Genomic DNA, 27,264 nt, shown 5'->3' with positions numbered 1-27,264 from the left:
TACCTTGCTATCTTGCCTCCCAGATAGAGACCCGACATTACTTGGCTCCTTTTCTAGGAGGAAGCAGAGGAGCCAGATCCATTGGCTCAGAGCTGTTGGAGAGATCATGGTCCTAGCCCTCTTGACTAGCAAGAAACACGAAAGAGCAGTTAGTAGTTACAAGTAAACCCAACCCCAATTGACTTAAACACTAAGAAATGTAATTGCTTATGTAGCTGGCTAGTTTAGAAAGAATTCAGCCTGCCAATAAACTTTGATCCGGGCTCCAGCTCCATTTCTCTGCAGGTCTCTTGGCTCTGCCCTGTCTTCTGTGTGTGTCAGTTTTATCCTCAGTCTGGCCTTCTTCATGGGAGCAAAATGGCATTGTGTCTCACATCTGCACACTTCACCACCCAGAGCAAGAGAAAGCATTGGGTCCCAGAACACGGCCGCGTGCTCATTGGCTTAGGCTGGATCTATGGTCTGTCTCTGAGCCAATCACTGTGGCGAGATGGATGAGATTATGCTAATGGAGATCAATCCCAGCCAGGACTCAAGGCTGCGACACTACAGGGACGGGATCAGCCTGGCTTTGGGGAGGCAACCCAAGGTTGCTGGGGGTGAGCCCTGTGCGAGGCACATGAGATCCACCCAGGCCGAGCCTCCAGAACTGTGGCTTGTGCAGGGCTGACAGGCCCAATGAGGACCATCCGCAAGTGAGAGAGCCCCAGACTGGGTCACATGAGCTGCTGAAGGGTGTGAGGTGAGCTCCGAGGCAGGAAATCAGGAAACACCATCCCTTCCTCTTCTCCACTCGGCCAAAGAAGGCTGTGCAGTATAGTGGCCTCAAAATCAGGAAGATCTGGGTTCAAATGCTTGGTTGTTTGTATGATTTGGGCAAGTGACTGCCGCTCTCTGAGGCAGTTCTCTCATCTATGACATGTGAATATTAATGCCTGCCTCAGAGGTCATTGTGAGGATTAAGTTAGGTGATGCTGGTAATGCTCCTAGGACAGTGCCCAGCACCCAGTAGGTGCTCACTAAATGGTAGACAAGTACACATCTGATCCCAATGGAGTGTCTTTCGTTGGCTTGAGGAGTTTGAAGTACTTTTCTCCCTTCTGGGATAGCTGTGTTTATTGTAAGGACCAAATTAGATGCAAAATCTCTAAGGCCACCTCTGACTTTATAAACAGAGCTAGTGAACAGGAGGAAATGCAATTCCAATTGCCCTCTATTCCCACCTCCGCTGTTGACGCAAACTTAAGCAGGGTCTGTCTGAGGCTCATGACCCCTGGAAATGGAACCCAGCTGGGGTCAGGGATGGGAGTGGAGTTGACTTGTACTTTTGGCATCTCCTCAGCCTGCGGAGCCCAGGCCTCTTGGAGCATCTTTGGGGCTGACACAGCAGAGGTTCCGGGCACCCACGGCCACTCCCGCCAGGAGGCTACCATGCCCCACATTCCTGAGGACGAGGAGCCCCCCGGAGAGCCACAGGCAGCCCAGAGCCCTGCCGGTCAAGTAAGTGCCCCCTTCCTGCCTGTGGCTAGTCTGGCTGGGGCCAAGCCAACCGCCCTGGGCTGAGGCCTCAGTGCCCAGCCTGGCCAGAGGGGTTGCCAATGGCCCTTGCAGGCTGCAGTGGGTCCCTGGGGAAGGTGTGCAGCATCCACACTGAGGAATAAACAGTGTTCCTTTGAATTGCCCGAGGCCGCCACCGACCCTGAGAGTGGAACCTCCTAGCCTGTGTCTAATGAGGCCTCCTGGGAAGTCAAACCACCCTAACTCTGTAGGTGCCCTGCTAAAATGGAGAAAGACTCGGAGGAGAACCTCCTCATGTCAGAGCCACGAGCACCAGCAAAAATCACTTAAAGTGAATCCACTTAAAATGAAGATCAAATTTTCATAGTAAACAGTGAAGAAGATTTTTAGCAGAATTGTATTATAAAAGAGGAAACGATGGAAGTAGGTTAAAGAGTCTCACTGAGATTGTATTGTATAAATGAAATCATGAAAGCAAGTTATTTTTAGCTACCCATATTACAAAATACAGATTGTATGCCACTTTTTAGAATGAAAAAAGAATCAAGTGTGTTGATTTTGGTGTGGGTGTCTTTATTTTTTATACCAGTAAGATGGTCTGTGGACATGATACCAGTTCCTTCACATTTTACTCTACAGTACCTTCCTCAGGAGACTCTGTTTAATAATTGAGAACTTCATTAATTTCCCCAAGCACCTCTTTCAATCCTTCAATATTCAAAGCATTCTCTCATGAAGAATCTATCTCGCCTCATCCTCATAATATGTTCTTTTGTTAACTAATCCCACTCTATCTGCTCCTCATTGGTCCAAGACCTTGCACGTGAAGTTCTCCCACCTTGTTTTCTTTGAGTTCATGAACTTTGCAGTTGTTTGGCACTTGTATAAACTTGTCTTGTTATATCTGAGAGGTCACCCCAGCTGACCTCCAGAAGGCATACACTCTTGTTAAGTGAGGGAAGAATGCATGAGTGAGCATTAATTTGACAAGTGGGCAGATCCTCAGTGAATATTTTCATGTTATGGTGATACTTGTTTTCTTGCACATCATAACTGTAGGGACTTAGATAATAAATACTTACAAAAGAACGTCCTGTCATATTTCCATATCTCAAGCTCATGGGATTAAGGTGTTGCAGAACTTGGCAGCCTTGGGGGGCCCTTGAATTTCTAAACGATAGTGGGCCAAGCCCCCATGTCTTTGGCCGCTGGCTGCCAGCTCAGGGTTTTACTGAGCCCTCCTCCCAAGAATGTCTTGGGCCATGGGGCGGGGTGGGGGGTGTTGCTGCCCCTCAGTTGCTCTCAGTGGCTCCATATTGCCTCTCTGCTCCTTGCGGGTGATGGCCGGACTCCCCCAAACTCAGTGCTTTGCTCCTGCTATCCCTTTCCTGTTACAGCTGCTCACCAAGTGTGGCAATCCCCACAAAGTGTTGCCAACAGTGGACTATAAGGTTTAAACAAACAAACAAAAATGTTAATCTACTGAAAGCTTGGAGATTAAAGAAGGGAATGACGACGCAGCAAAACACATCTGGAGCCAGCTGTGACTGCTCCCAATCCTCAGGTCCTGATTTTCCCAGGTCCCGTCCCCTTAGCATCCCTACTCTCCAGCCCAGGACCCCTTTTTGCCTTGGCTATCCCTGACCCCTTCTCCTTCACCAACAACAGTTAGTGTCGTTAAGGCAGATTCTGATGCAAAATCTATCTCCAGGAGGAATCCTGAGCAACTCCCCCAAACAGCTGCCATGCTGTGCTCCCCAAGAATACAAGTATTCCTAAAAAATGATAATAAAAGATTGGCAAAGATGCAACTCCATCCTCAGGGAAGAGATCTTTTTACGTTGAGTTCAGTTCCTCTTGGTTCTAAACTCTAATTAAAAGATTTTTCAAATCTTCTCAGGAGACACAAAACCAGACAGTACAAAAGCCTGCTGGCCCTCCTGACCGTCATGGCTTCAAACCACACTAGGTACAGCTCTATTGGTCAGAGGTGTGGGTGAGTTTCTAGGGATGGCCAAGCAGGGAAGGGCTCCGTGAGCTAATCACGCAGTTGAGGGTCAGAGAACCCTAGTTGAATAGCAGGAGCTCCAGATTCTAAGTCCCCACAAGTTTACTCTCCCTGTGATCTTGAGTCAGAACCAGATTTCTAGAACATGAGGGGGTGGGTCCCAGGGTCTCTGAACGTCCTTTAAATGCCATGACTCTACCTCTGTGCTGTGGGAAGTCAAGATAGTAAGGAGACTGTTTGTAGGTTCAATAGCCTCTGCATTGCCAGAATGCAGCAGGAGCAGGACCCGTGAGGAACTCAGGAGAGCCAGAGCCAGGCTGTCCAGGTCCAATAACAGAGGACCTTGTGTGAGTGTTAAATGTTCTGTGCCTCCGGTTCCTCATCTCTCCCCCAGGGCAAGTGTTAGTGTCTGGATCCTAGACTCTGTCGTTCAGCCAGCCTTTGAGTGCCTTCTTTGGCCTGAGGGACAACAGAGCGGGGACAGGTTAGACCTCGGACTGAAGGCCACGTTAGATTCTGGATTCTTTTATTCTCTGTCCTTCCTGACAGGCACTAGGCCTCCCTGAGTTCTCCAGAAGCCCACAGGCATTGTCAGTGAACAGCATCTCTCTCTATTGCAGCCGTTAGACAACCCTTCTCAGGCAGCTACAGCCTCGGGGGAGGGTCAGGCCTGTGAGCTGGGCTGGAGTCTCCAGGGGCTGAGCCTGAGTCCCTGGGAGCAGCGGAAACTGGGCAGCCAGGGAAGCAGGGTTGGCCAGGAGGGCTCTGCTAGAACTCCTAGTAGCGTGTGAATTCCCACTCTGTGAGGCAGGCAGAGGACAGAGTATCCTTCTGAGTTTACAGCTCCCCGGGGTCCAGCCCTACTTCTGGTTCCTCAGGCCGAAGCCTCCATTTCCCATCACTGACACGCGCACTAGCTGAGGCCTTCTCACACAACAGCAAAGCGGTCGGCCTAGATCCTGTTTTTCTTTCTCTGCATGCACACACACTCATATACACACACACACACACACACACACTCATACACACACTCACACTCATACACACACACACACTCATACACACACTCACACACACACTCATACATACATACACACACACACACACACTCATACACACATACTCATACATACATACACACTCATACACACACTAATACACACACATACTCATACACACACACTCATACACACACTCACACTCACACTCATACACACACTCACACACATACTCACACACTCACACTCACACACACTCATACACACACATACTCATACATACACACACACTCATACACACACACTCATACCCACACTCATATACACACTCATACACACATACACAAACACACCCTTTAGGTCCCTAATTGGAAGCTGTAATCAAAACCCACAAAGAACTAAAGCCTCCTGACAATGCACTCTGTGAGGCTGTGTCCTGAGCGCGTTTTCTGGATTGGCCCTTGAGCAGGGATGGGTACCTTCCTGGAGACACTTTTCCCCAGTGGGGGAAAAAGGTTTAGGACCCAAAGAATCAATTCTCTGTCGGGAATGAGATGAAGACAAAATAGATATTACATGTAAAGCACTTGGAACCTGGTAAGGACTGTACAGAGTGGGGACACCCCCCACCCACCCAATGAGAACCCACATGCTGTGCTTCCTACACGACAGACACTGCTCTAAGCACTTTACATGTAGTAATTTCACAACAACTCTAGGAGGTAGATACGATTATTATCCTATTTTACAGATGAGAAAACTATGGCAGATAAGTACACTCTAATCACTAGAAATCAGTACATTGAATGTCCCAATTAAAGATTTTGAGTTAAATCTCCCTGAGCTCATTTACACTTATCACAAGAACTGCCTCAATTAAGATCATTAATGAAATATCTTCAAATAAGTGATCAGGAATAAATTAGGATCTGGTGCACTAGATGTTGGAGACATCTATTAGGCACCTGCTATGTAGTCTCATCCCTCCTTATATCTCTATTTTATAGAAGAAAAAGCTGAGTCTCTGTGAGGTTATGTAATTGTCATCGGTCACATTGTTGTGCACGGTTGAGTGGAGATTCAAACCCAAGTTTCTGCTAAGGTGTTCCTGCCAGCTTTGCCGCCACCCCTGGTTCCACCCAGCAGTACAGCCAGTGCTCTGGACAACAGAGGCCCCAGGCGTGGAGAGCAGGTGCTTAATACCCCATCCTCTATGGAAAAGAACTTGGAGAAGTGTCAAGAGGACAGTTCCACCAGAATGGCTTCTAGTGGTTCTGGTCACAGAGTAAGAGCTGTGGGAGTGTAGGTGTGGAAATGCTTAAGACAAAGCGGAAAGTATTTTAGAAATGTTTGTTGTTACAATGGTCAGGAATGTGTATTGTAATTATTTGTCCTTAGCTCCTATTCTGAGCAATGGAGGAGATTGTCGTTTTTTGTTTCTCTGATTCTGTTGTCAGCCCGCATGTGAGCTACTTAGGGTCAGGGGCTGTGTCTTTCATGTGTGTATCTCCAATTCTCAGCATAGGCTCCAGCAGAGCCTAGGGGTGGATGGATGGACTCATGGATGGTTGTGTGACAGGTTGGGTAGACAACTGGCTGGCTGGTTAGTTAAATGCCTGTATTGAAGGGAAGAATAAGTGGAAGGAGGAACAGTGCTAGGAAAGGAGGGAGGAGGAAAGGACAGAGATGAAGATGGATGAATGGCTGGCTGACTGGTTGGCTGGGTGATACACTCTCCACAGGGTAAGGCTAATAGATACTGTGATACTTCTAGTCTCCTGACGTGTCTTGGCATGAGAGTAAAAACAATGATAAAGAAGGCAGATAATCTGGTGATTATCCCTGACCTAGTAATATAGTGGACAATGGCAGGAAAGAGGGTCACAGAGGCAAGGGAGGTCCTGAGTACATGGCGGCATTCATGGGCTGGGCACTGGGGAGCCTTTGGGGAGCCAGGGAACTGGTCTGCAGAGCTTGGCAGGGATCCCCGTGTCCAGCAGACCTCAGCAGAAGCACTTCCATTCTTTCCTGTATTCTTAGGACTTGCTGCTGGAATAATCAGTTTCTCTCAAGTTCCCAGAGAGTCCTTCAATCATGTCACAAGAGCACTAATTCCTCTGTGTGTCCAGACCCCCTCTCTCCAGAGGCATTTGCCCTCAGGCTATGAGAGAGGGACGTGGGGACATAGTCACTACACTGCCCATCTTCCACCCCCACCCCCAGCATTATTATTATGGTTTTATCTCATCGAGTCCTTAAAACAAGCCGGAAAATGGGGATGATTAGCTGCACACAAAGTTTGAGGACATGAAACTCAGAGAAGTTAAGTAACCTCCCCGAGGTCACCCAGCTGGGATCGCGGTCTGGGCCATCCTGACTTTATTTCTCCACTCTGCCCCCCTGCAGGGTCCTTCTCTCTGCCAGGGCCCAGTGCAGGAGCCCAACACTCACTCCCCACCTGGGCTGGGTCCGGGGCTGCTGTTTAGAGTTTCCTAGCCCAGGCCTAGTCATGTGACACTGGGGAAAGGAAGATAGTATTCCTGTCTATGACACTGGCCTATATTTATCCCTGCACCCAGGCAGTTAGGAAACTGTTGTGCATTCCTGGGAATTTATGAGCGAAATAAACATTTAAATGTTTCTATAAGTTTATTTAAGGAGAACAAAATGTGATCTGCTGTCTCATTATAGGGTGGGCGAGCTTGTGGGGAGATGGCCCAGCCCCCCTGTGCTTGGCTGACTCCAGGGAAGGGAAGCATACCCCCGGGGAGGCTGGTCCCCTGGAAGGGTGAGGGGCTGCCCCTGTTATCTTTACTCAGCTGTGTGTGCAGCCTTGTGCTGACTCGAGGGCTGCCTGGAGGAAGGGGCTTGTGAGGGAGGGTGCAGCTTGGAAGAATAAGAAAGAAGTATTGAAGACTTACGGGACACCAGGACCCAGGGGAGGTGAGATCTGGAGATGACGATAAGAGGAGCTTGTGTAGTGGGAAAGCCAACAGGCCTGGTGTTTAGTCCCTTCCACTATTTCCCACTTGCACAGCCCTGAACAAGTCCATTTTTTGTTGGTAAAGTAGGATTGAAATGGGAAAGAGGAGAGAAAAGAGATGTACCGATCACATACTGCATGGTCAGGGCCTTCCCTTTCCTCCTCTCATTTCCTCCTCATGATTCTATGAGGTCAGGAGGTATTATCACCCCCAATTTGTAGATGGGTATTGTGAGGTTCAGTCACAGAATTGCTGGGAGGATTGAATGAAAAATCGCATGGGAAGTGTCTGGGACAGGGCATGGCACAGAGTAGGTCTGAGTAAGTGTCACTTTCCTCTACCCATATTTGTTCCCTGGCTTCTCGTGCCTGTACTCACCACGGGCACCTGTACTTGGGCTGAGAAGCAGATGGTGAGAGAGGGCATGGAGCAAGGTGAAGGTGGCCTGGGAGGTGGGCTGCCCTGGCTGGTACGCCAAATGCCCAGGGGAGGCGCTCTGTGGCTCCATCATCAGAAGGTCTACGTCCTCCTAATTTAACTCTAAATGATTGCTCAGACCCCATACTAAAAATGACAATCTCCTCAAAACCAAATTCCAAAGTAATTAATTCAGTCTCTGGCAATAATAACAGAATAGAACATCTGATACTTACTGAGCTTTTAGGAGCCAGGTGCCCCCCATGAACTGCCAGATTTAACAAATGAAAAGAAGTTATATCCATGCAATGTTTGGGACATACTTATACTAAGAAATTATTCATTGCTTATTTGACCTTCAAATATTACTGGGCATCCTGTATTTTACCGGGCAATCCTATTTCGATATCAACCTGTTTAATTCTTCTAACTGCCCTGTGAGATAGTTATTTTATAGACGAGGTAACCGAAGCACAGAGAGGTGAGAGAACTTACCTAAGGTCACACAGCTAGTATGTGAGAAGCTGTATGTCGTGCGGGAGACCCTGCTCGCTGCACCATTTGTCGTGCTGGGCGGCCTGCGGGGTCTCTGCTCCCACTCCCCACACAAGAACGCAGGATATGGTGAGGCCAAAAAGGAACACCCACGGAGCCATAGGTAGGGGAGTAATACCACTATATTCTCTCTGGCGGCACTATACTCTCACTGGAGGCTGGATCCACACTGTCCGCAAACCGCCATCCACACTTGCCAGCCCAGCCGCCATCTTCCTGCTAGCCCCCATTCTTCTTCTCCTTCTCTCTGCTAGCGTAGCCACAGCAGTTATATTAGTGGCCAATGGCTCACTGGTTACAGCTGACGGCCAACTAGCCACAGCTGATGGCCATGCAATCACAGTTGATGGCCATTTACTACCTGAGCCAGGCACCTGTCTATGTGAGGCCGAGAGCCTGGAAACTACTTTCTGGGGCTCTGCCCCCACACTGTATCATGAATTAGTATGGCTCCCAGGGCCCAGAACCTTGAAATCCTGAAGCTAATAACTTGTCTGGCGGATTCTGTATTTGGACGTACTGCCCCACAGACTTTCTTGAGGCCCTGCCTTCTGTTTGGCATCTCAGAGTGGGAGCAGGGATGGGTATTTACATTGCATTAAAACCTGGCAGACTTCACCCCAGGGGCCCCCTGGAATTGTCCCACACTCTCTCCTGCATTAGTCTCCCCAGTGACTGCAGGAGTGAAACAACCTACACAAGATTGAAAGTTTCCCACAAGACAGTTTTGAAGAACACTAGAAGTTGCCCAGAACTTGCTCAACCATTCTGTGAGCTGATTAGGGAAAGAAAATCTTGATTTTATTACTGTATATTTTGTACACACTGGAAGGAGAGAGCGAGGAACACTCCAGGACATTCCATCAGGGGATTAGAAAATTTTTCTGATTGCTTCGCGCCTCCTGACTTTTAAGCAGCTTCAAGTTGTGTGGTTACATGCTTGGCACTTGCCCCCATGGCTTGTTTCTGCCTTTCTGTGGGGGTACCTATGCCCCAACACTCTGAGTGAGGGTGCCTGCAGCCCCGCACATGACAGCAACCTCAGGAAAGCTTTGCTGCTAGTGGCCTTTATAGCCAGAAGGCAGAGAAAACTTCCACCAGAAAACCATTTACCTCACAGATTTCAACACTTAGGGCAGCAGTCCTGGTTGTTACCTGGGGTTGGGGGTCATGGGGGGGGGGGGTACTTCCACCCCATTTTCCATCCCATTGTGCTAACTGGGAAGCATTTCAGAGGGCTGACTGGTTTACCTTTGTCTTCCCAGGCCTTACCATAGACTCTAACACATAACAGAGGTAAGTAAATGCTTGCTGGATGAATGGACAGAATAAAGCATAATAATGTGCGAATGTTTACAGACGGACCCCTCTCTTAGATGCTAACATTTTTGAAAACTTTTGTGAGTTAATCATAAAAAGAAGAATCAAGACAATCTGCACAATAAACAATGGGATGGAGCAGGAGGAGTAACTTTAGGATGGATGGAGGGAGGGAGGGAGAGAGAGAGGATTTGGGAGGGGAGGGTAAGCAAATGAAGAGTCAAAGGGGAGAGGAGAGGAGAGGATGGGAGTTAAGATTTGTTCCCTTTCACGCCCTTTGAGAGGTGAGAGTGAAGGCTGCATTGGCTTTTTGTCAATTGTGTAAAGCTTTCCATCTTAAAGCCTGGACCGTAGCATCACAGCTTCATTAGGTTTCAGATTAAATCGTTTAACTTTAGAGTTAAACCATGAATGGTTAGAAGGAGCATGCATTTCTCTTTATCTGCTCGGGATATTCATATTTATCGTATTGTTTCTCCATTTTTATAGTCTCATGTTTTTATATCTTATACTTTATTGTTGGTTACTTCAAATTGCTTTGGGAAATCGATAGTATGTCAAGAAAACAAAACAAATGAACTGTATTCTACTTACTTAGCAGCCTGAATATACTCAAGTCTTGGAAATGGGTATATAGTATAACACCATCACCACCACCATGATTTTCTTTTTCAGGACACATCACGCAGAAATGAATGATTGCCCCCTCCTGCCCCTTTACATGGACCTAGATAGACCATCTGCACCAATGCATGCTGGGAACTTATAAAAGCCCTCCCCAAGGGGCGGCAGAAACCATACAATATAATGAGCGTGAAAATAATATTTTAGCTAAAGTCCATTTTTTTCTTGTTCACCAAAGGATTCACGCAAGACAGAAAATTTCTAAATATGACAAACAAAACATGAAATGGGTACTTTTCAGAGCTCAACCTTTCCATGGTTAAAGTAAACTCCACCCAGGAAAGGAACCTCACGCACACACTGCAAGCACAGTCCGTGTTTCAGTTGGCATTCCCACGGTAACAGTCACCCACGAGGCCGTATAGGAAGGGGCTCCATCAAGATGACGTGGGAGTTGTACAAGACGAGTGAAGTCCTGGAGCTCTAGGAGCCTGGAGTTAACAACACTGTATCGCAGACCTAATGTTTTGCGAGGGAGGTAGCTCTTCTCAGTGTTCTCATTATGATTAGCATCATAAATCAAAGGCAGGAGGACATTTTGGAAGTGATGGATAGGTTTATGTGGCCATAGATGGTGGTGAGGGTTTCAAAGATGTATGCTTACCTCTAAACTCATCAAGTTTACATGAAATATGTACAGCTTTTTGTACAGCAATCACACTTAACAAAAAGGTTTTAAAAAAAATGATGACGTGGGTGGAGGAGGTTGTAAGCACATTAACCAGACGCAGGATTGTCACTATCAGGAATGTGTGGGTGCCACCACCTTTTCTCTTGGCTTCTATTCTTCCCCACCCAGGCTGACCACACGTCTGGGGGCCCCACAGCACTTTTTCCTATATTGTCAGTGATTTTCTAGATTGTCACCAGGGATGGCTTAGAGGTTCCCTCATTTTAGTGCATGCAAAGTAGATCGTGTGAAGCTTAGGTGAATGCCTGCTGGGGCATGAAGGAGAAACTGCCTATGTATTTATTTTTTTCCTCTGAATAATCCTGATAAACTGTATTCGTCCCCTTATCAAGATGGCTCTGAGTGTCATGATGCTGGAATAAAGCTCCAGCTCCTGGAAGCTTTCTCCATCCCAAGCCTAATTCCATCTGTATTTTCGTTCTGAACCACTAGGGCCCTCCCACCACGGGACTATCTTGCAGCCCACCCACCATCGTCCTGACTGGGGATGCCAGTTCACCGGAAGGAGAAACTGACAAAAACCTGGCCAACAGGTACACCCAGGTGCCTGGTCTTTGCACTGTGAACAACAACATTTCCTAGCACAGGGATTAGATAGCAATATATATATTTTTTATAAATCTTTCCTTCTTTCTTGAAATATTTCATTGAACACAATCAAGCAGTTTTTCAAAATGGAAGAGAGAGCTTGGGATTTTTCCATTATCTCCCCCCACCCCCAAATTATTTTTCCCCTCCTGGATTTGGCTCTTTGCATTCTGCTAGCCTTTAAGGAGAGCACAAACCATAGCAGAGGAGTTTTCTATAATAACTGCCCAGATGTTTGCAAACAGACCTGCCAGATGTGAGTCTTTGACTGTAGAATCCTGCCCCTGCCAAAGTGGTCGTGTGTGAAGCATGACCTCTTAGGAGGGACACTGGCTCACGTGCATGGGGGTGTCACTCCATTTCACTCAGCACCAGCCCATGCATTGGTCTAGCTAGAATGAGATTGTCTAAGCACACTTTCCAAAATGTGACAAAGATAATTCTCATACAAATATATAGTTAGCATGTGTCAAAGATATATTTGACTCATGACTGAGGGACCCATCAGGATAACAAAGCCAGTTCAAAGAAGGATATAAGAAATTTATACACATATATATAAGCAGTGGGGAGGGGAAGAATGATGGAATAAAACTGCTAAGTTAGATATAAAGTAGGTTAATGTTCTATAGGACAATGAAACCATATTTTTATCTTTTCTCCCAAGCAGAAATCATTTGCATCTCTACCAGACAACAATTATTTATATTTTATGAGTTGTCTGTAAATTAGATATTCACTCAGAGTCTGGGCCCTAATGACTAGTACGTAGTCCAAGTTACGTCTCTTTAGGGCAGTGATTTGAAAACTTTAGTATGCATCAGAGTCACCTGGGGCGCTTGTCCAAACAAGATGTCTGGGCCTCATCTCTCGAGTTTCTGATCCAGTAGGTCTGGGGTGGAGCCTGAGAATTTGCATGTCTAACAAGTTCCCTAGTTTAGTCTAGCTCGTAAAACGATACTCTCATATGACTTTGAAACAATATACGGGCATCTGTTTGCCTATTTCCAAGCTGTGGACAAATTTTCTTAGCAAGATGGCTCTATTCTATCTTTCAGAGCTCACAGTCCCCACAGGAGGCTTTCTCACCGACACTTGAAGGTTTCCACTGCTTCGCTGACTTCTGTGGGTAAGGGCTAGGCCTTTTTTTAATCTTATTTCTACAACCATAAGGGTCAAACACACCTTCTGTGTGTTTGAGTAGGAAGACTGAGGTCTGGCAGCTTGGCTGGGCTGGGCCCCTTGTCCTCTCTTGCTCCTCAGGCAGGCCCATCCCTACAAGCAGGTCATGCAAGGTGTCAGGCGGGGTCTCAGCTCCCGCTCCCCACACAACAATGCAGGATATGGTGAGGCCAAAAAGGAACACCAATGGGGCCACAGATAGGGAGTCATACCACTATAGTCTCGCTGGCGGCTGGGTTGGAGACACAGGAAGCAGGAGCCACACGATCCGCAACACGCCGTCCACTTCTCTGCCAACCAACTAACCAACCAACCAATGTAGCTACGGTGGTTATATCAGTGGCTAATGGCTAACCGGTAACAGCTGATGGCCAGGTAGTCACAGCTGATGGCCATCTACTACCCGAGCCAACACCTTTCCACGTGAGGTCGAGAGCCTGGAAACTGCTCTCTGGGACTCTGTCCCCACAAAGCATAACAGGGTAAAGTTGATCACTCACCCCTCTGTGTTTGAACCCAAAGAAGTAAGATGTCTCATCTCAGTTTCTTTTGGTAAAAAGACAAGACCAGAATGTGAAAAGGAAGATAAGGAAATGAAAAAGAGAACAGCTGTGAGGCTCAATTCTGGGGTGCAGGAAGCAGAGCCCTACTGCCCCCCAACCCAGGTAGGCAGGTGCCTAAATGCAGGGCCACCCACTTGTTCCCCCAACAGTCTCTCAGGGCCTGCTCTGGACCTTCAGAGCAAAGATATGACACAGACTTGGTTCTTGCTTTCATGTTGCTTATAGTCTATGAGAAGACTGAGAAGTGAAGATATAATCAGGACATTGTATTGTAAGGACCTTCATAGAAATGTTAGGGAAACTGAGGCAGCAAGGGGTCCAATTCTCTTTGGGAAAGGGGAAGATTGGATAGGTATTTCAGAGGAGAGAGTATTTGAGTTGTACCTTAGAGAGTTGGACAGATAGACAAAAGTGGGGGGGGGGGAAGGCATTGCATCCCAGGTGAAAAAAATAACATGGTACGGAGAAGCCATAACAGAGCAACTGAGTGTTCTGTTGTGTGTATTACTCAGGACTCTTTAATGATAGAAACCCAACTCAAACTAGCTTATGGCAAAAAACAATCAAAACAAATGAAAACCAAGGCATGTGGTTTCAGGGAATTCTGAATCCAGGTATTGGGCCATTACTAATTGTCGCATCCCATATTTCAAGTCTCCTCTCTTGTGTGTTAGCTTCTTCTTGAGACCAGCAACTCTAGGATTACGTCCCATCAGTGCAAACAGAGTTCCTCTTCCCCATATTCCCAATACAATTCCCAGGACTGCCTCTCCTTGGCCACCCATGGCCATTCCTGCGCTGATCACTGTGGCCAGGGAGATTGAACTCATTGGCTAAGGCTGGTTCACAGTCCAATCCTGGCACTTGGGACGAGGTGGGGAGTGGGGTTTAGCTCCTTCCTAACTAATGTAATGGAGACTCAGAGGGCTTTCACCCAAAGCAAACTGGGGAGCGTGACTAAAAGAAAGGAGAGTGGAGGCTGGGGAGCCGTTCACCACTGAGGGGCTGGAGGGCATGGGCCTTGGGAGGAGCATGTTGGGTCCTCCCAACATGCTGGGCCTGGTTTGGCGTTTGGATGTCACACTGGGGACCGTGAGGAATCCTGATGAGGGGAGACAGGAGAACTGCATGGTCAGATACGGCTCTTAGCAAGGTCACTCTGATAGGCAGTGAAGAAGGGGCTGGAGGGGATGGTCTGGACATAGGAGACCTATGAGATGGCTGATGCAATTGTGTAGGTAAGAACTAATGAACAAGAATGGAGAGAAGGGGCATGTTCCAGAGACATTTGTGAAATAGATGATGACCAGAACTCGATCAGTTGGTTGGATGTGGGGGTACTGAGGAAGAGGGAGGAGTGTGGCGTGACTTTTGTTTCCAAGCAGCTGGGTGTCATTCCCCAGAGAAGGCCTGCTGGAGAAGGGGCAGCTTTGGAGAAGGATGGGGGTAAACAGTGTGAGTGGAGTCAAGAAGGGAGAGACGGGAGCTATGGGATTGTGGCTTTGGCCCACGATCTTGGGACTGCTCCCTTAACCCACACACCGTAGGCTCATCAGTTTGTTGAAGAGACAGAGCCCTGAAGGAAGAACATGCTAGGGGAGCAGATAGCACAGCGGTGAGGCTCCCGATGGCTTTCCCTAAGAGCAGAGTTCAGGACAATCCTGGGAACCTAGGTGGCTTCATGACCGTTTGTGACAGAGGACCTGCCACAGTCACAAGCACTAAGCCGGAGGGGCCAGGACTGCTGAGGAAGCCCTGCCTGTCCCCACGCAGCCCTCTCCATAGCCCGGCATTGAGTTGAGGTTTGGCTGGACAAGTCTGCCCTGGGCAACATCTCTGGGCTGAGGTGTGGGGTGGCAGGGCCTGTCAGCCAGGGGCCAAGGATTCTCTGGTTCTCACCCTGCACCCACCTTCCCTCTGCAGACCCTGCGGGGCACGTCATTGACCTGGTAAATGACCGGCTGCCAGACATCAGCATCTCAGAGGAGGACAAGAAGAAAAACCTGGCGCTGCTGGAAGAAGCCAAGTCGGTGAGTGAGCGATTCCTGACCCGCCGCGGGAGGAAGTCCAGGAGCAGCCCTGCAGAGTCCCCGTCAGGTAGGATGTACAGGGGGCTACCCTGAGTCCCTCTGAGGAGGCGCAGGGGTGGGGAGGACCAGGCCCCAGCTTCTCTGGGAGCCCTGCTTTCAAAGGGTGGCCTGTGACTCATCTGCCCCCAGGCCTCTAGGCCCAGGAGTCCTTATGGAGAGGATCCTGTGAGGAGAGGACATCGTGCCCTGTTTCAGAAGCTCCAAAATAACTGACCCAACTCTAGCCCAGAAAACTTTGCTTTTTGTTTGTTGGGGCCTGTGTGTGACCATTGTAGCCTCCTGTTTCTACAAGAAATGTCAGCCCATATGATATCCATGAACTTGACTGGGGCTACCCCAGCCCTGAATTCTGCTTGGAGAGAAATTCTCTGTGATGCCCGTGTGCACAGATTCCAGGGTCACCCTATGTGGGTAGAGTCTGTATGGCGTCCTCACCTCTCCCAGAAGGCCCCGCTCTCTGGGTACCTCCTCAGCAAAGGTCTGCAGAGGCCTGCACTGGGCTCTCTCTCCCCGGTTTCTAGTTCTGGACCCCAGCAAGGACCCTAGGCTCTGAAGGGAAGGCAATGTGGTCTTTGTATCTTTATGGAATTTCTGAATCAGAAGGAAGGTTTTCCTGGGCCCTGAAATCCACAATCCACCCTGCTATACTTTTGGCTAAAGTCACTCTTTTTCATGAGCAAAGTGTTGAGGCAAGTTTTAGATAAGCCTGAAAGCACTTAGAAGGCAAGGGGAGCATTTGAAGTCAGGGCTATCCTGGCAAACCTAGGAGGTATAGCCTTTGGAGCTGTACCTGCCAAGCAATGCCAGGTCCTTTGTTTCCAGAAGGTGTTGTGAAGTCAGGCCAAGCAGGCTGAGGGTATGACCCCAATCCTCAGCCCCTAAATGACCTGAGTGCCCCTCTGATGGGCTGACAGCAGGGAGGTGTTAGGCTGTAGTAGGCATCTTATATGGCAATCTGCAATCAGCCCCTGGCCTTAACAAGGCAGACCCAGCTCCCAGGGCTCAGAAATACCTGAAAGGATGTCTTTGTTAGGCTGAAGTCCTAAACCTTCACAAATGCTGGCCAGTTTGTGTCTGTCTCCACAGCTGTCTCCCCAAACCTCAGCCCCGGAGCTTCTCCTGCAGCCTCTCGGAGCAACTCACTCACTGTCCCCACGCTGACTGGTGAGCTCCAACCCCTGGCATTTCCTACCCTGGTTTCTCCCTTTGGGTGGCAGCTCAGCCCCTCCCATGGTCTGACCAGAAGGCCCCCCGTCCTTCAGGCTTCCCAGCTAAGCCGCCTGTTTGGCCCCCTTCCCAGGGGTGCACCCCACTGGGCCTGGCTGGTCTGCCTCAGAGGAAGAAGATGTACTTTATCTTGTGGTTTTGAGCTAATGTGGGAAGACAGGCCTAACCCAGGAGGAGGCACGCTGGGTGAGGATGGGGCAAGGAGCCTATGGCTGGCACTCTCTGCCCAGAGAAGACTCAGAGGTCAGCTTAGAGCTTATTTGGAAAGGCCTCTATTGAGGCCACTCTGCTTTTTGGTTTCTCCCCTTTCATTAGGCATTTTCAGGGCCACACCCTCAGATCAGCAGGGGAAGGGACAGGGTGCTAGGGAGAGCAGCCTGCCTTTCCCAGAGCTGTGGGGCGAGCTCAGGTTCAGGCCAGCAACCTGGATTCAAATCCCAGAGCTGACACTGCCTGGCTCTGTGACCTTGATCTCCCTCTGCCTCAGTTTCCTTATGTGGTTTCCGGGCTCACCACAGAACCTGGCATATGAGAGGTATTCCACAAACGGTGGCATTACTGGCCCCCAGGCCTGAGGGAACCGAGGGAGGACATTCTGGGAAGGTAGCTGTATTTTTGCTAAAGGGACAATTTAGAGTCTGGGGTGCGGGGGACATCACTCACCAGTGTCTGGACCTTTCCAGGTTTGGATGCCTGCGGTGGCCCACAGTCCCCTCTACCTGGAGCTCCATCACAGGTAACATGGGCCTCATTTGGGATTTTTATGCCAACTGGTCTCGCCTCTGAGCCCTTAGCCACCAAGAGGCCCTTCGTGACCCACTGAAATAAGGGTGCTGGTGGGGGAGGCCTCCATACCTCGGCTGGGGGCCTCCTTCGGGGTGTTTCAAGAGGACACATGGCCCCTTCACGTGCTGACTGACTCATATTTTCTTTCTCTAGCAGAAGGGGGATGAGGCCGAAGTCTCTTCACCTCACCTTTGCGAGCCTGTGAGTTTAAGCCCCCATTTGGATGATTCGGGCGTGGGAGACACAGTGTCCCAGAAGCCTGGGCTGGCTCTGGGTAGCCTGCCAGTGGGTATGCATGAGGGGAGAGCTGAGGCTGGGAAAGCTAGGTGGTTCCTGCCCTGTTGTGATTGGAAGTCTGAGGTGGAGGGAGTAAGGAAGCAGGATGCAGCAGGGGTGACCTCCGTGGTGGTCCCGCCCATAGCCCTGCACCCCCAGGTACCCCCAGCGACCAGCAACAGCCAGGCAAGACTGCTCTAGTGAAAACTGCAGGAAACCACCAGGCCTGGTTAGGATTCTGCTGAGGGGCAGCCAGGAAAATCTCATCTTTGCTGATGAGCAATAAAAGGGCACCACAGCCGCTCAGAGCACAGTGCCCATGAGGGGGTTGAGGGCAGCACAGAACATCGTCTCATCGAGAACTGGGTCGGGGTTAGAGTCCTCTGGGGGAGTCTCAGCACACACACAAGGCAGCCACACAAGTATCCAGACGTGGGCCCACGGGCCCCTCACAAAGCAGGTTTCCCTTGGGAAATGAAAGAGAGTAAACTTCTGAGCATTAAGATACCACCTTTGCAAGAATCACCTCATCCAATGATTCTTAACTTCCTTTGGATCATTGAACTGCTGAGAAATTGTGAAATGCTATAAATTCTCTTCCCAGAGAGATGCATATAAAACATACACGCGCACACACACACACACACACACACACACGAGTATTTGCATACAGTTTCAGAGGCTTCACAAACCTGATGAGAAATATGAGTCCCTAAAAGTTAAGGGCCTTGCCAGGCAGAGCCAGTACTAGAATCTGGAGCAACTGAGTTAAGGCCAAAACCAGTGACTACCCCAGGTTGTCCTCTGTTCCACTCTCCTCCATAGGTCCTAGCCCTTGGGAAGTTCTTGGCAGGTTTTAAATGACAGGTCCCTTTTCTGTTTTACAAACCTCAGGCTTGTCTGTGGGTCCCTTTTATTGGCTCAGACTTCACTGAGAAGCCCTCCCCTTCCACCTAGCTCACACCCCTACACACACACACACATACACACACACACACACTCACACACACCCCTCAACAGAGCCTGTGGGGACAGAGGCCCCACAGCAGAATTGGTTCCACCTGTCTCCTCCCCTACCTGCCTCTGAGGTCCACCTCTACCTTGTCTCTTTCAGAATACCCCCAAAGGGCTAGCTGACCGGAAGCAGAATGACCAGAGGAAAGTGTCTCAGGGCAGGCTGAGTCCTCGTTCTCCCACAGTTGAAAAATCCAAAGAGATTGCAATAGAACAAAAGGAAAACTTTGATCCCCTGCAGTGCCCTGAGGCCACCTCCAAGGCCCCAGCTTCTGGCATAGGCAGTGGTGGGAAAATGGCCCTCAACAGCCCCCAGCCTGGCTCTGCTGAGAGCGAGCTGGGCAAGCTGCTCCTGAAGACAGCCAGGGAGGGCAACCCTCTGCCCAAAAGTCCAGCCCAGGGCTCTGGAGGCGCAGCTCCCCCGTCTCCGCAGGGAAAAGGCACAGCTGGAGAGCCGACAGGGTCCAAGGCTGGCTCCAAAGCTGAGCTGCGGCCCCCTCCTTCCCGACCACCCCTGCTGCGGGGGGTCTCCTGGGACAGTGTTCCTGAAGAACCTGGCCCCCGGCTGCAGAAAGTGCTTGCCAAGCTGCCGCTGACAGAGGAAGAGAAGCGTTTTGCGGGCAAAGCTAGCAGCAAGCTGGCCAAGGCACCTGGACTCAAAGACCTCCAGATACAAGTGCAGCCTGTGCGCATGCAGAAGCTGACCAAGCTCCGCGAGGTGGGTTCCTGGGGGCCAGCGGGGTGGGCTGTGCGCTCTAGGTCCGCCCCGGGCAGAAGACCTTGGGGTCGAGCTGGGCCCAGGGGACTTGGGGGGCCTTAAACTTCCCCACCCCAATAATAAATTAGGCCCACTGTGCCACGCTATGTTCATAAACACCAGTTTCAGTGGGGCTTTTGCCCCACCTACTAGGGTGAGGTCAGCCTGGGATATAGTTGCCACACAACACCACGCTCCAGGGGAAGGTAATGTGTGAAGGGACATGCGAGCCCTCAGCCTGGGCTGTGTTTTTTCCCTCTAGCTGGAGCTGGTGCTCATAAACAGGAAGCCCTTGATGGAGTGGCTTGTCATGCCTAGGACTGGGCTAGACAAGGAGGGAATAGCTTTTCCCTTTGTCATGAGCCCAAGCTTTCCTTCCTGATGCCTGTTAACAAAGGGCCTCAAATCCGTCCCCAAGTATAATAATGGCCATGAGGGGCTGCTCCCCCCAATGGTGAATTTCATCCAATGTCCATGATGTCCCCCAACTTTTACTGGCCATCAAACCAGGCACAGTGGTCTCTCATGGGGCTGCCACCCTAGGCAGGGGTGTCCAGAGATGGAGGGGAGAGAAAGCATGGTGCGAGGACAGAAGAGGTTAACAGGACAAAGGAGTCCTTATCCAGGCCCCTCTTCCACAGAGGGCCAACCCAGGCCATAGGCCAAGGCGACTGGGACTTCACAGGATAGGACCTGGTGCCCCCGCAGCTGGAGCTGGACTAGACTCTCCTGGCTCCTCCACAGAGGAGTGTGGGACAGAGAAGGAACAGAGGCATCACAGCAGTCAGCACAGTGAGAGGGCATCTGTGCTAGCAGGGATACTCGCCAGTGCTGGCCCCTATCCTACTCACAATGCTGAGTCGGAGGTGCAGGGCGCTAGGGCCTGGCTGCTGTGGTTAACATTTTAACACAGAAAACCCCACCCAGACAGGGAAACCGCACTGATTAGTGGGTCAGCACAGGCCTGGAGGGGCTGCCCAGCATGGGCCACAGATCCCTGGGGAAGGTGGTACCAGGGGACCAAGCAGCCAGGTACTTGCCTTCATGGACCTCTGGCCATGAAGAGAGGCCAGGCCCAGGCAACAGACCACCCCCACTGAACACCCCCGCAAGCTTCTCTCTGCAACAAAGAAAGCCACAAAGCACCTGGGGTCCCATCCCACTAACCTCTGCCCTGGCACCTGAGCACCCCCATCCTAGCCCAGTATTCTGAGACCTGATTGGCTGTTGGCCTCTGGCTTGCTAAGGAAACAGGTAAAGGGCCCTGTCCTGTGACTTCCATTTGGGCCATGAGTATCTTCGGCTGGCCCCATCATTTCCTTCTTTACCCAGGGGGCAAACCACTCAAGTGGCCTCTGCCACATGGGAGACTGAGAATCCCTTTATAGCACCAGTCACAGGGGCGAAGAGCTGGGTCCGGCCTTTCCACTTGGGGGTAGTGGTCTGGTGCTGATGGACGAGGAGCAGGTGTGATCGTACCTGTGCCACATACTGTGGTCGGTATCCCCATTTCTTCCAGGGCTCTACCTGCTGAGGCCCCAGGCAGGATGGTAGCTGCTGGGCCTGCTGCTTTAGGGCACCAACTCTCAGGCCTCATTTGTCTGGAGAGTTTTAACAGCTCAAGAGGTACCATAACAGGCTACTGAGGAACGGAGTGGGGCAGGCCACAACTCCTGGAAGTAGATGCTCACTGCCTAGATTAACAGGGCAAGAAGCTCCAGCAGCTTGGAGCATAGCCATGAACTCACAAAAGATGATTTCCATTGGCAGACCCATACACACGCAGGGGACCCTCCTGTCCCCAGAGCCCTGGGCTCAGCTTCTGCTTGTCCTTTAGCCACAGTGTGACTGGTAGCTCATTCACCAAGGCCCACAGGCAGTTTTTAAAAGCAGACAGTTCTTACTCAAGGAATGTGGTGCCAAGAGTGGGGTTCCAGGCACCTTTATGGGCTGGGAGAAGAGCCACCTTCCTGGTGCCCCTCAGATGTCACCTTGTCATTACTGGCCACCCACCTCTGAGGCTGCACCTAGTGACTCCCACGTGAGGCTGAGTGGTCACAGAGCCATAGACAAAACTGAGAGAAGAGTCCAGCCTGACGTCCTCATCTGAAACGTTGTCTTTTGCTTTTTCTAAAAAGGAGCACATCCTGATGAGAAATCAGAATTTAGTGGGGCTCAAGCTTCCAGACCTTAGTGAAGCGGCTGAGCAGGAAAAAGGTAGGTGGGACTGGGGCAGGTGTCTCCTCAGGCCAGGGCTGAATTCATTTTTGCCAGATCAAAGAAGGTGAAAGTGTAAACACTAGACTTCCTGTCAGAGCCTTTGTCTGTTCCAGTGGCAAGAGTGGGCAGTATGTAGAGCAGGCCCTCAGTAAATATTTGCAGGTCAATAAATTAATCCGATCATGTTTCCTGCCCACTTAGAGAACCTCTAAACTTGTCTCCTTCCGACTAGCCCTCCTTCCAGACCCTGCCAACTCTCGTCAGCCTTGTTAGCACCTAGTGGGTCTGGAAGGCTGACTGAACTTTTGATGCTTCCGTTTCCTTTCACACCCAGGAAGCCACCCAAATAGCATAGTTCCTCTTTTCAAGACATCAGAGTCATCTCTAATCTGCTGTCACCACAAAGTCCAGACCCTAGCCCTTCCCTCCCAGTGACTGCCAAGTCCCCACCCAACCATCCTGCCAGACTCATCTTCTGAAAACTGAGACTTTGAGTCTCTGCTCCTTCACCCCCTCATCCCTGGCTCACCTCTCCTGATATCCCGCATCTCATGCTATCCGTGGTGTGTCTCAGCATACAAGCCTTTTGCTTAAGGATTGCCATATGGGTGTGTCGAGGGGACCACCAACCATGTTGGAAGCCCCTGGTGTGAAACGTAGTAACCGACACCTACCTATTCCACATTAATGAGAAGTTTCCTGGAAGTAAAATTTCTGACAGTCTTTTAAGTACCAATTTTTTTAAAATTAACCCTCTTGAGAGGACATCTTTGGAAAAATGATTCTATGCTGCTCTACTTTTAATTTTTAATTTGTTTATTAAAGCAGATTCAAAATGCTAGGAAGATTTATCTTAAAATTTCACCCACAGACCCAATAACGTCTGAAAAAGCAACAATTTCTATTTTTCCAGTATTTATGCCTACTTATAAATTATTCACAATTTATTTGATGGTAGATATAACTTCCTGTTTCTACTTTTTAAAAATTACTTCATAACTAATTACACATATTTTGACTCGTTCTGATGTTTATCATTTAATGGGTGGGTGCGTACTATTTTTTTGCATTGGTGTCTCTATTGTTGGGTATTTCAGATGTTTATACTTCTTTTAACGATGATGAACAACCCTACCATAAACATCTTTGTACTTGTAGTTTCTTTCTTCCTTTAATTTACTCCCTTGGGATGAATATTCAGGCTTGAGAGTCACTGGGTCAAAGGACAGAAACATTTGTATTTACTGAATTGCCTCCAAAGTATTCAGCTCCCTGCAAATATTGAGTGAGGAGTCTCCCTGAGAACTACCCGCACTGGACTTGGCTTTGCTTTTGCTCCTTAATACAGTCAGAACCAGATAATCAATAATAATAACAATTACAATGTATTATTAATGGTCTTAGTATGAAATGCCCCTTCATTATTACTTCAATTAATTTGCTAGTGAGCAAGCTCAAACTTAAACTGTTTTTCCCCTTATTGGGTGAATAGCTACTCATCCCTTTACCCATGTGTCCATTTGGGTCTTAGGTTTTTTATTGGTTGGTTTGTTTTTGTTGGTAATATATATAAACTCTATGAATATTAACCCTTTGTTGGCTGTATTTTCTCATACTTTTTTGTTCTATCATTTTTTGCTTTTTAACAAGTTCTGTGTTATTTTAGAGAAATTATAAAGTTTTCATACTATCTTTTTTTGCCCATCTTTTCCTTTGAGAAGTCTTCCATTATTTAAATCATTATAAAAATATTACTTTCCTTTAATTGGGATAGCAAATCTATTTTCTACTAGTTTACTGTACTTTGATCTATTCATATTTATTTTGCTAATACCTCTGAAATTTTAAAATACAGGTATCTAAAGAATTAAGATAATGTTATCTCAGTAATATTTTAATGGTGTTTATATTTCTTATTATATTGTGGCTTAGATAATTACATACTACATTCTTTTTTATCTAGTTCAAAGGTTAGTTCTGGGCCTTTGATTCTGCTTTATTCTGATCAGAATTGCACCGTTTTAATTGCTGCTGTCTTATACCATGTTTCCCCAAAAATAAGACCTAGCTGGATCATCAGCTGTAATGTGTCTTTTGGAGCAAAAATTAATATAAGATCCAGTCTTGTATTATATTTTATCATATCATATATCATATCATATCATATCATATCATATCATATCATATCATATCATATCATAAAGACCCAGTCTTATAGCATAGTAAAATAAGACTGGGTCCTATACTAATTTTTGCTCTAAAAGATGCATTAGAGCTGATTGTCAGTCTTATTTTCGGGGAAACATGGTATGTTTCAGTGTGAGGTGGGGTTACATTTCCCTCATTCCTCTTCTTTTTTCAGAATATTCATTATAGTCTAGATGCAAAGATTCAATGTTAATTAATGGAAAGACACTGGACAAGAAGTCGGAGGGGTTGAGTCTGTATCAGTTCAGACACCAATTAATGGAGACTTTAAATATGTCCCACCACTTTTGTGGGTCTCGCTCCCTTTGGACTAGGTGACCTCAGAAGTCTCTTAACTTGAACCTAAGATTCAAGGATTCCAGGTCCTTTCCAGTTTGCCTCTTATCTACCTACTTCTCTAAGTGAAATTTATCCATCTTATACAACTTAATTGTGATTGCTCTAAAGCTATGCATTGGATTCAGAAGAACGGTTCTAGTTTTGTTTGTTGTAACTTGTAGATTTTTAAATTATTTAATTCACAAAATTTAGTTCTCACTAAGGCACATGGTTTGTGCCTCTGTCAATTTAGGTATTCCTTTCTTTTTCCTCTAAAATATTTAAGGTTCTTTGTATAGGTCTCCCATATCTTATTGGGGCACATTCTATATGATTTATATTTTTGTTTATTTATGAAGACTTTTTTCATTAGATTTTTCTAGTTGATAAATAGTGGCATAAATGAATGCTGCTTGGTATTATACATGTTTCTTTTTCTATTTTTTTCTATTTTTTTTTAATTGGGGAATAGTGTGTTTTTCCAGGACCCATCAGCTCCAAGTTAAGTTGTTGTTTTCAATCTAGTTGTGGAGGGCGCAGCTCACTGGCCCATGTGGTAATTGAACCAGCGACCTTGGTGTTATGAGCACTGTGCTCTAACCAACTGAACCAACTAGCTGCCCTACATGTTTCTTGTATAATATTATTAACATGGTAGAGTGATTACTATAGTGCTTAACTAGCATTGATTACTATAACTAGAGTGATCACTTACTGTACTAAGCATTTTATGATATATCACATGATGCTCACAAGAATCCTAGGAGGTAGGCCTTATTACACCCATTTTACAGATGAGGAAATTGAGGCTTGTGGAGGTTACGTTCAAATGGTTATTAATTGATGAAGTCAGGATTGGAACCCACATGTGTCTAAATCCAAAGACTCTTGACCACTTAGTAGAATGCCTTTCTTTTTCAAATTCACAATCTAACCATCTGCTATTTTTTATCAAATTCACTATTTGTCCTAGTTATGTGTGTGTATGTATTTCTCTTGTATCTGTATATGTTTTACTATTTTGCAATATTCTCTAATATGATACTGGTGGTAAGGAGAACTTGCCTTGTTTCTGTTTTTAATTGACTTATTTTTGTGTTTCTCTTTCAAGGATCATGTTGTGTCTGATTATTAAATAAATGCACTATTTTAATTTTTAATTATTTTATGATTTCATATTTTATATCATTATAGAATAAAGATATAATATGTAATAAAATATAAAAATATGTAAAATAAAATATATTAATATTTTATGTTTTGTATATTTCTTATATTTTATGTTTTCATTTTTTTATTTTAAGGAAGTAGTCTTCTCTTCCAAGTTTCAAGATTTGTGTTGAGTTTTATCAAATTGCTTTGGCTATCTGTTGAATCATTTATATTATATAATTTAATATATTAATTAATAATTTTCTATATATAGCAATAAACCCCTTGTGGAATAAGAAGAGTGCTTATTATCTAGGTGGACAGAAATTACTTACAGAGACACTCAAATACTCCATTTCATATTGCAATAGATTGTATAAGGGAAAAGGATCTGGAGGCACTGGAAAAGTCTTCCCTAGAAAAGTGACATTTGAGCAGACATCTAAAGACTGAATGGGAGTTTATTAGGCAAAGAGGAAGAAGAACATGCCAGGTAGAGGGAACAGCATGTGCTGAGTCTAAGAAGAAGGAAGAATGAGTGATGCTGGGGAGGTGAGCAGGGCTGCCACACAAGCCTTGCCGGTCCTACTAAGGATTCTAGTGCTCATTCTAAGAGCAGAATGAAACCTCTGAAGATGCTGAACTGGACTTGCATGTCAGAGATTCTTCTGGCTGCTTGTGGACAGTGGGTTGAGCTGGGAGAGGGGTTCAAGAGTGCAGACAGAGGGACAAGACAGGCTGTTGAGATAGCCAGGGACAGCCGGGACAAAGCCCTCTCTGGGGTGGGAGGGCCTGAGCCTTTTTCATCTCTGCACCCCCCGCATGCAGCCCAGGAACTGGTCCACAGTCAGCTTCACACCTTTGGCTTGAAATGACCTCCAAATGATCGAGACCCAAATATCCTACCAGTGGTCCCTGTGAAGAGCACGGGTTGGATTGTTGGAAAGACCACACGCAGCAGGGAAAAGAGCTCCCCAGTCCTCTGAAACTGAAGGACAGCCAAAGTTCTTAAGACTCCAGAATGTTCTGATAAGGATCTTCCCCCTCTCCAAAAGGAACAGCAAACAATCATCATAAGAAACTCGAGTTTCCCCCATGAGATCATATACACTGTTGTATTTAGAGCCTGTTAAAGGGCCAACCTCCCCAGCTCCCAGGGAGGGCTCCCAAAGCCTTTTGTCCTGGATACAGAGGGAATGAGGCTCTTTGATGCGGCTTCTAGAGTGTAGAAGAAGGAAGTCACAACTCTGGAGACATCAGTCAAACACACGTGGTTGCCCACCACATCTCTAGCACTGTCCTATACACTGTGGAGCACAGAGTACAACTTCCCACTTAGCTGGCAAGATAAGAGTTCCACAGCCTTGATGATAGGAATTAAACTGTATTCCAGGTTCCTGCTATAGAATAAAGACCAGTTATCAAATAAAAACATTGTATCGGCTCAGTGAAGTAGCTACTATTACCATCCCCATTTTATAGATGAGCAAACTGAGGCATCTAGAGAACAAGAAACTTGCCCAAGGCTATGTGGTGAGTGGTGAAGCTAGAGCTCTTAACCATACAGATCCTAGAAATGACAGAAATTGGGAGGGAAGGTGAATTTATTGAATGCCTACCATAGTTAATTTTCTGTTGTAAAATTTGATATTTATAGGAGTCAAATTCATTTATCTAATAATTTTACTTCTAAGATCCACCTTGTTCC

The 27,264-nt window shown here is 47.5% G+C and overlaps 1 protein-coding gene across 12 annotated transcripts in view; it reads left to right on the top strand.

The window, feature by feature from the left end:
* The window catches only part of IRAG1 (inositol 1,4,5-triphosphate receptor associated 1), a 108,999-nt gene that overhangs the window by 36,878 nt on the left and 44,857 nt on the right, over positions 1–27,264 (top strand). For 3 of the 12 annotated variants that reach the window (XM_074335980.2, XM_074335978.2, XM_074335981.2), the window contains exons 2-10: positions 1,343–1,500; positions 11,608–11,708; positions 12,822–12,892; positions 15,432–15,605; positions 16,685–16,762; positions 17,509–17,561; positions 17,765–17,812; positions 19,002–19,619; positions 21,797–21,875. In XM_074335980.2, coding sequence (XP_074192081.2) covers positions 1,432–1,500; positions 11,608–11,708; positions 12,822–12,892; positions 15,432–15,605; positions 16,685–16,762; positions 17,509–17,561; positions 17,765–17,812; positions 19,002–19,619; positions 21,797–21,875 — 1,291 coding nt within the window. In that variant the 5' untranslated portion in view covers positions 1,343–1,431. Of the gene's footprint in view, positions 1–1,179; positions 1,501–9,745; positions 9,777–11,607; positions 11,719–12,821; positions 12,893–15,431; positions 15,606–16,684; positions 16,763–17,508; positions 17,562–17,764; positions 17,901–19,001; positions 19,620–21,796; positions 21,876–27,264 lie in introns of those variants that run through there. The other 9 variants (XM_019729132.3, XM_019729150.3, XM_074335987.2 and 6 more) reach the window with 7 other exon arrangements.

This window comes from Rhinolophus sinicus, chromosome 14, assembly GCF_057876585.1.
Source record: "Rhinolophus sinicus isolate RSI-liver-muscle chromosome 14, RSI-T2T, whole genome shotgun sequence".
Lineage (NCBI taxonomy): Eukaryota > Metazoa > Chordata > Mammalia > Chiroptera > Rhinolophidae > Rhinolophus > Rhinolophus sinicus.
This window is presented reverse-complemented; position numbering and strand designations above follow the sequence as displayed.